Here is a 15171-nt window from a genome sequence, read left to right on the forward strand (position 1 = left end):
GAAGGAGCCTTGTGAAGACATTCAGGGGTCGATTCAATCGCTGGCATATTAATGACGCACCAAATCGGCCTGAATAAGCCCCAATTTCGCTTATGCGGTCTCTTTCAGAGCCCCTGTCGCTGCGTGTTCTCTTTGATCTGGGTGATATAATTGCATAATACAATGCGATTTGAGGCACCAGTATCGTGTTAGATTGCAATGCTAATACGATTATTGATAATGGTTCCTGAATATAGGGAACAAAGGACAGTTCAGAGTCGATGACGACACAGAGGCAGCTTGTGGGGTAGGGTTGATTGTCGAGTTACCAGATAGAGATATCAGGTTGGTAACTACTATTGCTAGGTGGAAGTATAATTAATTCTGTTTTGACAATATTCAGGGCCGAATGTATTAAAATACATCGCCGCCCGTCGCACCGATGTTGATCACATATGTACTAACATATACGATCAACATCGCAATGCGGTGATGGAGGTCCCCCGCGATATCTGTGATGTGGTGTGTGGATGTCCTGGGCACCTCCTCCTCCTCTCTGCAGCCGGAAGGACCTTCAGCTGTGTTGCTAGAAGGAGGAGGAGTTTATTGGAGGTATGCCGGGGAGTGGGTCGTAGTCTACGGCGGCCGGCGTTAAGAAGCCCATAGGAAAATGCGGCGGCCGGGTCTTAGTACATTTGAAAATGCCGTAATACCCCTGAAAATGGTTGGTTTTACCGCATTTTTTCCTTTAGTACATCCCGCCCTCAGTTTCAGGTGGCAATGAAAGAGGAAACGGCAAAAAGGCATCAGTGACACGGATCAGTACAGATGGGTCTTGAGAGGAGAGGTAGATTTGAGTATCATCCACATACAGATGGTGACAGGTTTAGGGAGGATAGGTACAGTCGATTTGAGTATTATCCGCACAGATGATAATGAAATACCAAGAGCTTATATGTTTGCTAAGGGATGTGATATAGATTGAGAAAAGCAGAGGACCTAAGACTGAGCCCTGCGATACTCCTATTGACAAAGGTAGCAACGATGAGGTGGAATCAGAGAAGCGAACACTAAAAGAGCAGTTAGACAGGAAAGAAGGAAATCAAGATAGATATTTTTCCTGAAGACCTGGGGATTGTAGTGTTTGTGGGCGGGATGTACTAAAGGGAAAATGCGGTAAAACGGGGGTTTTACCGCATTTTCCTATGTACCAATACCCGTCCACCCCGTCTTCACCTGGCAGGGTATCGCCACCCTCTGGGCTTCTATCGCCGCCCGCCATCCGCGGGCCCCCCCTCCCGTCCTCCTTTGATCTCCTCCTCCCCCAGCAGGTGTCACAGCCTGGAGGACATCCGGCTGCAGGGGGGAGGAGGAGACGCAGGGGGACACTGGCAGCCGCCGGGATGTGACGGAGACCCCCGCACACCACATTACAGGTATTGCGGGGGTTTCAGTCACCGCAACCCAATGCTAGCCGCATATGTTAGTACATATGCGGCAGCATCGCGGCGGCTGTCAGGCGAAGGGCGGCGATGTATATTAATACATCCCGCCCTGTATGAGAAGAGAATGGTCAACAATATCAAATGCAGCTGAGAGATCTAGCAGAATAAGAAGTGAGTCGGTGTAGATCAATAAATCGAAAATGTTATGATCGACATTAAGTAGGTCGACTTGGCGCCAAATAGTCAACATGCATTAGGTTGACAGTTAAAAAAAAAGTAAACACATGAAAAAAGTCGCCGTGACAATTGTCGGTACACAAATGTTCGACACATTATTTTGGGGTTTTCAGCCGGAACGGATGTTCCTGCGCCAGACGGCAGGCAGCAATGATCAGGGAACCCTCAGTGAATTCAGGGATATTTAGCATGTTGAAAAGTCCCCGTTCTGCGATCCTCACCCGGGTCAGGGAGTCCGGGGATGCAGCGGTCAGGGAATCGGGGGATTGCCACCAAATCACGGCATGTGTTTGTCCATAAGTCACATGGTAGATGCAGTGAAACGGTGATCACAGTGTACTAGGGACGACAGGCTGTGACTTTAACGGTTTGATGCACCAGTAAAGTCGCAGATGAAGCACAATAGAAGTTGGAGCTAGAAGCCGCTGCGGTAGCTGTATCAGATATTCTTACACAGATGCAGACTCATTCGTGCACATATGGCCCTTTTTACCTTGAAAAAGGGCCATATGTGAGGCCTGAAACGCGTTGGTTAGGAGGAACAGCGTCCGAGCACTTTGGGTTTCCAGTGTCAACTTTTTTCATCTGATGGACACCCACTCTCGTCTCTAACCCGGGTGAGTGAGAGGTGGAGGACTGGTTCCTTTGGATACCCACAGTGTATGGACCTTTTATTTTTGTATTTTAAGGAATTTTTATTGAAATTTTTTTCTGTTACTTGGATATCCTGCAGCTGCTGTGACTTGAATAAAAGTGTTTTTTTTTACCACTCTGGATCCTGATGATTGGGATATCTCCCGACTGATCGTTGTAAAAGAAACCTTTCAAGGCCCATAGGGCACAGCTTTAAGGTGAGCTCTGATCCATTAAGAGTGAAAGACTGGATATACCCTGTTAAAGATACCTTTACGTGCCTATAGGGCCCTGCAGAGAGGTCAGTTGTAGAGGGTGATACCCTCTTATGTGTTTTAGTATTGGGATAACCACTGACCGTTGCTGCCTTATCTTTGTTTTCATATTTGAGAAGCGTCTGCCGAGTTCCACCTTGGAAAGACAAGTCAAGCCCACCCTAGGACAGCGCAAGTGTATTCATCATTTTTTGTAATTTGACATTGTGTTGTGGGATTGGTAATCCCTGATGTATACGCTGCTGCGGTCCTGTGGCGCGGATTTCTTAAACAATATTTTTGCATTTGTAACATTTGGTTCGTTATGATGCCCATCTATATGCAACCATTTTGGCTGTAGTTAGCTGGCATTGTCAGGCAGGTCTCATTATCACACTGCCCAAAGCAAGATTTGGATTACCTCAGGCAATATTCCCTATGACGGCCTATCTGACAAGTACAGCCATATGTCTAAATATATAAAAGGCTAACTACTCCTCACCTCAAACTGTCACAGCTCAAAGTGAAAGTAAAAATTCTCACAGCGAAAAGTGAAAGCATATTGCAGAAGCCATCATTTTGACTGGATTTTAATTAATTCTTATACATTTCTTTAATGAAGCAGAACTAATATCAGGACTTTCATTTACACTGCGCATGGCTGACCACTTCCCACACCTTGCCAGTCTCACCAGGCAGTTGGTATGCTTAAAACAGCATCATGGAGATACATAAAAAGAGAACAGAAAAAAAGGTACTGCTTTCCTAGCACGGCGCCCATGATCTAGATTGTATGTGTGGGGCTGATATCTCAAGCATCTCATGCATCTTATGTGTTTGTGCGGCATAAGATGCATGAGATGATGCAATCGACGAGATTTTTACATTGGAATCAATGTAAAAAGGCCCCAAAACCCCAATTATAATTGCTAACCCCCCTCATGGGTGAAATGGCCCCCCATTGTGAATGCCACCCCACTATTGACGCCAACCCAAAGCGTGGTGAGCACAGCAAGCCCGCGAGGGGCGGCGGTATGTGTCCTCCGACCTTTTCATACCCCCACTATCCACGTCGGCATGGAGTTGATTTTATATAGTGTGGCGAGCGCAGCGAGCCACCGAGCCCGAAGCGTGGCGAGCGGACGCAGAATAAATGTAAAGTAGTCCGCGTCCGCTCGCCACGCTTCGGGCTTGGTGGCTCGCTGCGCTTGCCACACTATATAAATTCAACTCCACGCCGACGTGGATAGTGGGGGTATGAAAAGGTCGGAGGACGTGTACCGCTGCGCTCGCCACGCTTCGGGTTGGCGTTGATAGTGCTGGTGGCGTTAACAATGGTTATTGGGGGCTCACGATTTTTTATCTCATGGATCTTATGGATCTCATGCATCTTATGGATGCATAAGATCCATGAGATAAAAAAATCGGGTCCATCGCGTTGATTGTATGCCTTAAGTACCTTAAACTTAAGGCATACAATCAATGAGACGGGCGCCGTGCTAAGAAAGCAGTACCGAAAAAAATATCTGATCTCCATATGAAACTGACCGCCATATGTGTCCCGGAAAAGCGGCGGTAAGGACCTTCTTGGCACCCCCATCTGTCCTGTGCCTTTCATGAACACACTAGTCACCAGCCTGTCAAAATGATGGAACCACAATGTGGGAAATATTGGCACATACCTATTCACTCTCGGACGTCTTTTTTGACGTGCAGATTCAACTTTGTAAAAAGTCGAATCTGCATTTTCAAAAACAGACGCTAAACTGTCAAATCTGTGGCCATATATGACAAAATGCATCTGTATGGGCGAGTGTTTAGCTGATCAATGAGTTTTCCAATCGTCTGAACATTTGCAACAGTCATAGATTGAATAGCTTTAGTCAAATTGTGCAAAAAAAGCCAGCCGGCCGTCCCCGCGTTGACCAGAGAGCTTGAGGAAAGCTCAGCACCTCCGTAGGTGCCTGGCGGCCCCCAACAGTGATATCGCAGGCCAGGCCCGCCAACATTAGTAATGCCTCGGCTTTCCCCACTGTGCCCCACTCTGCCCTGATCCTAGAGGGATCACTAATTTCCAACTGTTGGAAATATCGGCACACACTGAATACCCCCATAACAGTAATTTCAGCACCAGTGGCTGTGCGTGCCAGAGGGACATTTGCTTTGCGCTGTTAGGAGCCCCCTGGTGGTCACCTGCATGTAGTACACTTGAATTCCCCCCATAGAGGGGAGGAGCCACACTGTATCCTGTACAATAAGCCGTAACACAGAGCAAGTACCTCTTCTCAGTCTTACAATGACATTCCGCATCCAGATGTAATTTCCAGCACTGTACAATTCCCTATGCTTTCTGCGACACTACACCCCCCGTTGCCCCACTGGGGCTCTACATAGACTGTAAAGTATCATTAAACTGGCTTATTCACAAGTCCCCCCCAGCTGCGCAGTGCACACTTCTGCTTGAAGACTGCACCATTCTCCGTCTCTCGGCTCAGTCACTTAGTGGAGAGAGCTGATTATACATCACAATAAGGGAGCAATAAATAGGAGTGCGGCTCGCTCAGCGCGCACCATGGAAACACTTTCTGCACAAGGACATCTTTCTCGTACTCATATATCAGTCACAGGTAACAACTCTGGGGAACAGCATGAACCAGAGCAATGACTGCAGTCACATCCTAGCAATGAGGCTACTTCACATCTAGCAGCAAACGGAACAGAATTCAGACTGCGATTTCTAAGGATGAACCTGAAATGTGTGAAAAATCCAGACACATCTAGACCAGCAACTGCAGTTTCTTACATATGAGCAGTGGTGCCCACAGGGGGAGGGGGGGATACTAAATACCCATGCCCAGATCTGATGGAGCACTCTCATTACCCAGCAGCTGCACATGAGTGTTGGGCTGCAGGATGGTCACGGAGGGGCTTAAAGTACAATTTGTTTCTGTATTTTATTCTAAGGGTGCCACGCCTCCTGCAATAAGGCCACCCCCCAGAAAGGTACCTGGACCCTGCAAGACTCTGTACTGCCCTGCATACAAGTGTGGCACCCCCTCATGGTGTGAAAGTGACAATCTGCTTGCAGAATAGGAGTATTTGCAGGATCCAGAAACGTGCGCACACATAGCAGGAGGAGTCTATGCAGTCCATGTGATGGATTGCTCCAGCCATCGACCAATCAGCATGCTGACAGCCATTCACTGTCTGGCGGCAGGCTGGGCAGCAAATAGAGTATGTTGCACTCTGATTGGCGGATATGTCCAGCCATCCACCAATCATCATGCTGATACCCTTTCACTGTCTGGCAGCAGGCAGGGAGGCAGGCAGAGAATGCTGCCTTGCCGCTATGATTGCGGGACGCCCACCCACCTCTGCTCGGAGGCCTATAGAGATGTTGGCCACTTGGCAGCTGCCCGCTGTGTCTATAAATGGCCTTACCTTCAGTGCCCCATGTAAATCTTGTGAAGTAATTAGGAGCGGGGTACCCAGGGGTTCCATTCAATGGATAGATGGTGTCTAGGTAGAGTTATTATAACTGACTGGGGGACAGCAGCTGTATTACAGGGCCACTATTTACTGTATACGAGGACCATTTCCCGATATTCCGGAAATCACGTCAGGATCTTATTTCCGTGGCTGACTGTATCTGTGTGATGATACAGATTACTGCGCTCACATGGGCGGAAGGTCAGGTGAAGGATACAGAAAAGTTCCAGATGGGACACAAGTACAGAGGGGGATAACTGCAGCTGGGAATGGATAAAGAGATTACAGCATACACTTAATTAGATAGATGGTTTGGGGATGAATTGAGAGATTAAGAGGGTTCTATCACCAGGTAACACCATGTGATCCTATGGGAATCATAGATCTTATGGCATCCACAGATATAGAGTGTACCAAGGGTGTAACCAATAGCAACCACATACTATCCTCAGCGCTAATCAGGGACATTATTAGTACTATTTTATACTGCATCAGTACAGGGCCAGATTTATCAAGCTTCAAACGTAATAACGTTAGTGATAAACCATTAGCCAATCAGCTTCTACCTGTCATTTTTCAAACCCAGCCTGTAACATGACAGGTAGGAGCTGATTGGCTGATTGTTTATCACTCTCCATGTTATCCCTTTTTGAAGCTTGATACATCTTATCCTTTTATCCGATTTATGTCAGGTGGTTCGTTAGGTGTCTGATGGTAGTGCTTGGGATGCCCTTACTGCCACAAGCTGTGTGCAGGTAGGATCTAGCCCAAGTAACAGCATAGCCATGATCATGGGAACTTTTACATACTGAAGATGTAAACATATACGGACAAATGTAACAGGGTGTGAGAATCAGAAAGTGAGAGATCTAGGGGGGATGCTCTAACATCCGCTCCCCAGCTCCGCCGCACATCGCCACCCATCGCCTGCATAATTATCGCATATGCAGTAACATATGCGATAATTATGGCAAAGGACAGCTCTTGCGTTAAGAGCTGTCCTTTGCGATAGAGTGAGCGGGTCCCATGGGGACCTGGCGGCTCTCCCCTCCCTCACTTACCCGGCTCTGCTGCTGCTGTGCCGGGCTCTCCTCCTCCCTGCACCCGGAAGAGGATCAGTGCAGGGAGGAGAAGGTCACAGGTCCGGGCAGCACAGCTCTGTGCTGCCTGGACACAGGTGAGAGGGGGGGGGGAGTTGTGTGCGGTCAGTAATCGTGTCCCTCTGTCTGGCCGCTGGCTGTGTACTGTCTCCGGGGTTCCCGAGAACGCCTGTAGGATCAATGCCACTGTTTCCTCCACCTGTGTCAGCGTGGGGCAGATGATCGCTGATGTCTGAGGGCATTACCAATATTATTTTCAATTACCCCCAATCAGTCTGCAGCGTACCCCCAGGTTGGGAACCGCTGGTGTAAATGATTGACACTTGAAACTAAATTGGAGAACTCTCCAAAAATCTCTCACTTTGTGATTCTCACATCCTTCTACAATTGGCCCATAGATGGCATATGGCTGGGTATGATACTATATGATGGGCACAGTATATAGGGTATGATACTATATGATGGGCACAGTGAGGGCACAGTATAGGGTATGATACTATATGATGGGCACAGTACAAGGTATGATACTATATGATGGGCGCAGTACAGGGTATGATACTATATGATGGGCACAGTATAGGGTATGAGTATAGGGTATAATACTATATGAAGGGCACAATAAAGGGTATGATACTATATGATGGGCACAGTATATAGGGTATACTATATGATGGGCGCAGTACAGAGTATGATACTATATGATGGGCACAGTATAGGGTATGAGTATAGGGTATAATACTGTATGAAGGGCACAATAAAGGGTATGATACTATATGATGGGCACAGTATATAGGGTATACTATATGATGGGCGCAGTACAGAGTATGATACTATATGATGGGCACAGTATAGGGTATGAGTATAGGGTATAATACTGTATGAAGGGCACAATAAAGGGTATGATACTATATGATGGGCACAGTATATAGGGTATACTATATGATGGGCGCAGTACAGAGTATGATACTATATGATGGGCACAGTATAGGGTATGAGTATAGGGTATAATACTGTATGAAGGGCACAATATAGGATATGATACTATATGGTGGGCACAGTACAGGGTATGATACTATATGGTGGGCACAGTATAGGGTATGATACTATATGATGGGCACAGTACTGGGTATGATACTATATGGTGGGCACAGTATAGGGTATGATACTATATGATGGGCACAGTACAGGGTATGATACTATATGATGGGCACAGTACTGGGTATGATACTATATGATGGGCACAGTACAGGGTATGATACTATATGATGGGCACAGTATAGGGTATGATACTATATGATGGGCACAGTACTGGGTATGATACTATATGGTTGGCACAGTACAGGGTATGATACTATATGGTGGGCACAGTATAGGGTATGATACTATATGATGGGCACAGTATAGGGTATGATACTATATGATGGGCACAGTACTGGGTATGATACTATATGGTTGGCACAGTACTGGGTATGATACTATATGGTGGGCACAGTATAGGGTATGATACTATATGATGGGCACAGTACAGGGTATGATACTATATGATGGGCACAGTACAGGGTATGATACAATATGATGGGCACAGTGAGGGCACAGTATAGGGTATGATACTATATGATCTGCACAGTACAGGGTATGATACTATATGATGGGCACAGTACAGGGTATGATACTATATGGTTGGCACAGTACATGGTATGATAGTATATGGTGGGCACAGTATAGGGTATGATACTATATGATGGGCACAGTATAGGGTATGATACTATATGATGGGCACAGTATAGGGTATGATACTATATGATGGGCACAGTACTGGGTATGATACTATATGATGGGCACAGTACAGGGTATGATACTATATGATGGGCACAGTATAGGGTATGATACTATATGATGGGCACAGTACTGGGTATGATACTATATGGTTGGCACAGTACAGGGTATGATACTATATGGTGGGCACAGTATAGGGTATGATACTATATGATGGGCACAGTATAGGGTATGATACTATATGATGGGCACAGTACTGGGTATGATACTATATGATGGGCACAGTACAGGGTATGATACTATATGATGGGCACAGTATAGGGTATGATACTATATGATGGGCACAGTACTGGGTATGATACTATATGGTTGGCACAGTACAGGGTATGAAACTATATGGTGGGCACAGTATAGGGTATGATACTATATGATGGGCACAGTACTGGGTATGATACTAAATGGTTGGCACAGTACAGGGTATGAAACTATATGGTGGGCACAGTATAGGGTATGATACTATATGATGGGCACAGTACTGGGTATGATACTAAATGGTTGGCACAGTACAGGGTATGATATTATATGATCTGCACAGTACAAGGTACAGTATGATATTATATGGTGGGCACAGTAAAGGGTATGATACTATATGATGGGCACAGTATTGGGTATGATACTATATGATGGGCACAGTACAGGGTATGATACTATATGATGGGCACAGTATAGGGTATGATACTATATGATGGGCACAGTACAGGGTATGATACTATATGATGGGCACAGTACAGGGTATGATACTATATGGTTGGCACAGTACAGGGTATGATAGTATATGGTGGGCACAGTATAGGGTATGATACTATATGATGGGCACAGTATAGGGTATGATACTATATGATGGGCACAGTATAGGGTATAATACTATATGATGGGCACAGTACTGGGTATGACACTATATGATGGGCACAGTACAGGGTATGATACTATATGATGGGCACAGTATAGGGTATGCTACTATATGATGGGCACAGTACTGGGTATGATACTATATGGTTGGCACAGTACAGGGTATGATACTATATGGTGGGCACAGTATAGGGTATGATACTATATGATGGGCACAGTATAGGGTATGATACTATATGATGGGCACAGTACTGGGTATGATACTATATGATGGGCACAGTACAGGGTATGATACTATATGATGGGCACAGTATAGGGTATGATACTATATGATGGGCACAGTACTGGGTATGATACTATATGGTTGGCACAGTACAGGGTATGATACTATATGGTGGGCACAGTATAGGGTATGATACTATATGATGGGCACAGTACTGGGTATGATACTAAATGGTTGGCACAGTACAGGGTATGAAACTATATGGTGGGCACAGTATAGGGTATGATACTATATGGTGGGCACAGTATAGGGTATGATACTATATGATGGGCACAGTATAGGGTATGATACAATATGATGGGCACAGTACAGGGTATGATACTATATGATGGGCACAGTACAGGGTATGATACTATATGATGGGCACAGTACCGGGTATGATACTATATGATGGGCACAGTATAGGGTATAATACTATATGATGGGCACAGTACAGGGTATGATACTATATGATGGGCACAGTATTGGGTATGATACTATATGATGGGCACAGTATTGGGTATGATACTATATGGTTGGCACAGTACAGGGTATGATACTATATGACGGGCACAGTATATAGGGTATGATACTATATGATGGGCACAGTACAGGGTATGATACTATATGATGGGTACAGTGAGGGCACAGTATAGGTATGATACCATATGATGGGCACAGTACAGGGTATAATATTATATGATGGGCACAGTACAGGGTATGATACTATATGGTGGGCACAGAATAGGGTATGATACTATATGATGGGCACAGTGAAGGCACAGTATAGGTATGATACTATATGATGGGCACAGTACAGGGTACTATATGATACTATATGAAGGGCACAGTATAGGGTATGATACAATAATGGACACATTATAGGGTATGATACTATATGATGGGAAGAGGAAGGTGCCAGTATACAGCAATGAGAGGGAGATAATGACATGGAGATAGGAGGGGGAGATAATGGGAACGGGATAATAACAGGGAGACGATGGTCCCCGGAGCAGGCATAGACAGCTGGCACGTTGGTCCTTACCGATCTTTGCCAGGCTGGCCACCAGGATCCACACGGCCACCAGGTAAGGAGTCTGCACCATGTGCCATTCCCAGCGCACCACCTGGAAGCCGCCCTGGCTATCAGCCGCATCCTCCGCCTCCTCCTCCCGGTCTCCATGGGAGCCCAGCACCGGGAGCACCGGGAGCACCGGGAGCAGCAGCAGCAGTCTGTCCATCACCCTACTCTCTCCTCCGGGAGCCCGGAGCAGCCGGATCTCCAATGCCGGGCTGACGTCATGACAGGGGGATGCGTCCTCCAATCACAGGATGAGGAGAGAACAAGTAAATGGTCTGACGTCACGCACCATGTGCTTCCTATACCTCTCCCATACATTACTATGCAGCAGCATCACCCATACATTACTGGACATCACATCTAGTACCTATACATTACTATACATCACCCACACATTACAATACATCACATCTGCTACCTATACATTACCCATACATTACTATGCATCACCCATATATTACTGTGTACATCACATCTAGCACCGTGACCTACACATAACTATACGTTACATCTGGCACCTATACATTACTATGCATCACCCATGCATTACTATACATCACATCTAGCACCTATACATTACTATAAATCATCTAGCACCTATACATTTCTATGCATCACCCATAGATTACTATACATCACATCTAGTACCTATACATTACTATACATCACCCATACATTGCTATACATCACATCTAGCACCTATACATTACTATACATCACCCATACATTACTATGCATCACATCTAGTACCAGGGCCGTATTAAGGTCTGTGGGGGCCCTGCAGGGCCGTCGACAGGGGGGGTCTGGGGGTACTTGAGTCCCGGGCCCCGCCGGCTCTGCCCGAGGGTAGGGCCTGGGCAACTCTCCCCAGCAGTCACTCACCCCCTCACTGTGTCCGGCTTGAGCCCGGCTCCAAGTTGATTATGGGCTTGGGCGGCCGCTGCGGCACAATGTGACTGTAGGCACTCACTGCGCAGTCACATAATGCAGATGCAGCATCATTCACAAGGCAGCCGCCGGGACTCGGCAAAGGAAGGAGCCCCGCCCCCAACAGAGACTGACCGAAGAGCAGCGCAGCAGCACAGTCACGAGACTTGTTGCATGCTGCTGCGTGATATGGAGAGGAGAGAGGAGCTGCCAGACTCGGTCCCCAGCCTTAAGGTAAGTGCCTGGGGTGGGGATGGGGTATGGGCGGGGGTGGGTGTCGGGGGGGGGGGGGGGGCTTTATTTTGTCAGTCCCGGGCCCCAAAATTTCTGAAGGCAGCCCTGGGGCCCTGGACAACAAAATTGTTGGGGGCCCCCCTCTCACCCCCCCCCCCCCTCCTCTTCTTTCACCCCCTCCCCCCCAAGCACATTACTATACATCACAGCTAGTGTCAGGTCCCACCAGGGCTGCTACCGCCGGGACCTGCGCCACATCTCGTACTCACCAAGATGGGCGTTCTGGATGCTGGCTCCCCGTTGGGTCCCCCTGCCGCCTCCTAGCCGCCGGTCCCTGGTCTCCCTGCAGGCGGAAGCTCTCCCGCGGGTCCGGCGATCCCCGTCGCCGGCTCCTGGAATGGGCGCCTCCATCTTTGATGGGGCATTTCAGGCCAAAGGGGGCTGTATTAATAACCTCTCTTAAGAGGTGGCAGCCAATCCTTGCGGGTGCAGGGGAATATAGGTTTGGTGGGCCTAACCCTTCTTGCTGATGCTTCATCCTGCATTCCTGGACAAGCACTGCAGCATCCAGCCTCCTAGAGGTGTCCTGTTCCTGTTTGCTCCTGGTTCTCGGCATCATTCCGCAGCATTCCAAACGTGCGTTCCAGTTCCTGAACATTCCGGGTTCCAGTCGCCTCCTGTTTGGTAAAGTTCATCTCCTACAGTTCCTTCGCCGTCTCAGTTATCCTTTGTTCCCGTTACAAGCCAAGTGGGCCATCGTAAGTTGACGGTGAGGCTATTCTTCAGTTATCCTTTGTTTCCGTTACGAGCCGAGTACTTCATCTTCAGTTAATCCTCGCCTGGTACCTGACCTTCCGTGGCCATCCTCTACCATCTACAACCGTCTGGGGTTTCAGTGAGACTTCCCTCGGAGGGCCGCGACCTGCTGAGCAGATGCAGCGGAGTCCATATTCCCTTGCAGGAATCCCTGGTGAAAACCACTGTCCAGTTAGTCTCCGCGCCTCTGCTCGGGAGTTCCGTCAACTTCCCTGTGTCTCCCATATGAGAAGACAATACATACGGCTGGCTACACTCAGGTTACCCAATCAACCTGTACCGGAACAGTCAGCTGAGGGGGATCCACAACAACCCGTTGTGACATCTAGTACATATACATTACTATACATCTCCCATACAAAACTATGCGTCACCCATACATTATTATACATCACATTACTATACATCTCCCATATATTACTATGCATCACATCTAGTACTCGTACATTTCTATACATTACATCTAGTACCTTATATTACTATACATCATATCTAGTACCTATACATCACTATGCATTACCCATACATTACTATACATTACATCTAGCACCTATACATTACTAAGCATCACGCATACATTACTATACATCACATCTAGTACCTATACATTACTATGCATCCCATCTAGTTCTCATCCATTGCTATGCATCCCATCTAGTACCTATCCATTACTATGCATCCCAACTAGTTCTCATCCATTACTATGCATCCCATCTAGTACCCATCCATTACTATGCATCAAATCTAGTACCCGTCCATTACTATGCATTACATCTAGTACCGAGCCATTACTATGCATCACATCTAGTACCCATCCATTGCTATGCATCACATCTGGTACCCATCCATTACTGTGCATCATGTCTAGTACCCATTCAAGCCTATGCATCACATATAGTACCCATCCATTACTATGCATCACATATAATACCCCATCCATTACTATGCATCACATCTAGTACCCATTCATTACTATACATCACACCTAGTACTCCATCCATTACTATGCATCACATCTAGTACCCATCCATTACTATACATCACACCTAGTACTCCATCCATTACTATGCATCACATCTAGTACCCATCCATTACTATGCATCACACCTAGTACCCATCCATTACTATGCATCACATCTAGTACGCATCCATTACTATGCATCACAACTAGTACCCATCCATTACTATGCATCACATCTAGTACCCATCCATTACCAGGGGTGCCGAGAGAGGGGGGGAGCAGGTACAGTTTACCCGGGCCCGGGCCTGTCAGGGGGGCCCTGGTCTGGACACACAGTTTAAAAAAAAATTGGTGGCGAGTACACCGGGTCTGAGTGCGCCAGAGTCAGCTATTCAGCAGCGGCATTGGGAGTGCGGATGTGGGTGGACGTGGGGGCAGCAGCATCACAGAGGTCCTTCTGAGCATTGCTCCACTCTCCGACTCCAGGGCCTGCCGCTTAACTTGTGAATTTACTGTGGTTTAGCAAAAGGAGGATACTTAGAGTAGGTAGTCCCTGGGTGCCAAGAGGAACTGGGTCAGACAGAGGCCACCTCCCACTGGAGTACCACCCACTCCGCAGAATCCAGCCCACCCTGCTCCCCACATTCCCATCCCAGCCGCCACCAGCAGCAGCAGGTGCCATGCCATGTCTCCAGCCCAGCAGTCCCAGACCTGGTTCCCCACCCATGTCCAGGTCACTGTGTTCCAAGGTGGAAGGTGAGTGGTTGCTCTGTGTCTGCTGCCTCCCTGCATCCGACTCTGGAAGTCAGCATGTAACCCCTGGCAGAGCATGTACTGTAACTCCATGACAATGAGCGTGTTAACCACTGGCAGAGCATGTAACCCATGGCAGAGCATGTAAATCCATGGCAACGAAAATGTTAACCCCTGGCAGAGCATGTAACACCTGGCAGAGCAGGTTAATCCCATAGCAACGAGCATTTTAACCCCCTAATATGCAATCAGTATTACGGTGTGTGGTATAATGTGTAATGGGGATTATGGCATGTGGTCAAATATGTAATAGGT

At 47.2% G+C, this 15171-nt stretch overlaps 1 protein-coding gene across 1 annotated transcript in view; it reads right to left on the reverse strand.

Moving 5' to 3' along the window:
* SLC9A5 (solute carrier family 9 member A5) overlaps positions 1–11395 on the reverse strand; it is a 97321-nt gene extending 85926 nt beyond the window's left edge. Inside the window, exon 1 of the mRNA XM_083164768.1 lies at positions 11130–11395. Within this exon, the coding sequence (XP_083020894.1) occupies positions 11130–11325 (196 nt within the window). The 5' untranslated portion in view covers positions 11326–11395. The remainder of the gene's footprint in view (positions 1–11129) is intronic.
* Between the last annotated feature and the right edge of the window lie 3776 nt (positions 11396–15171).

Source organism: Crinia signifera, chromosome 11, assembly GCF_055691185.1.
Source record: "Crinia signifera chromosome 11, ASM5569118v1, whole genome shotgun sequence".
Classification (NCBI taxonomy): domain Eukaryota; kingdom Metazoa; phylum Chordata; class Amphibia; order Anura; family Myobatrachidae; genus Crinia; species Crinia signifera.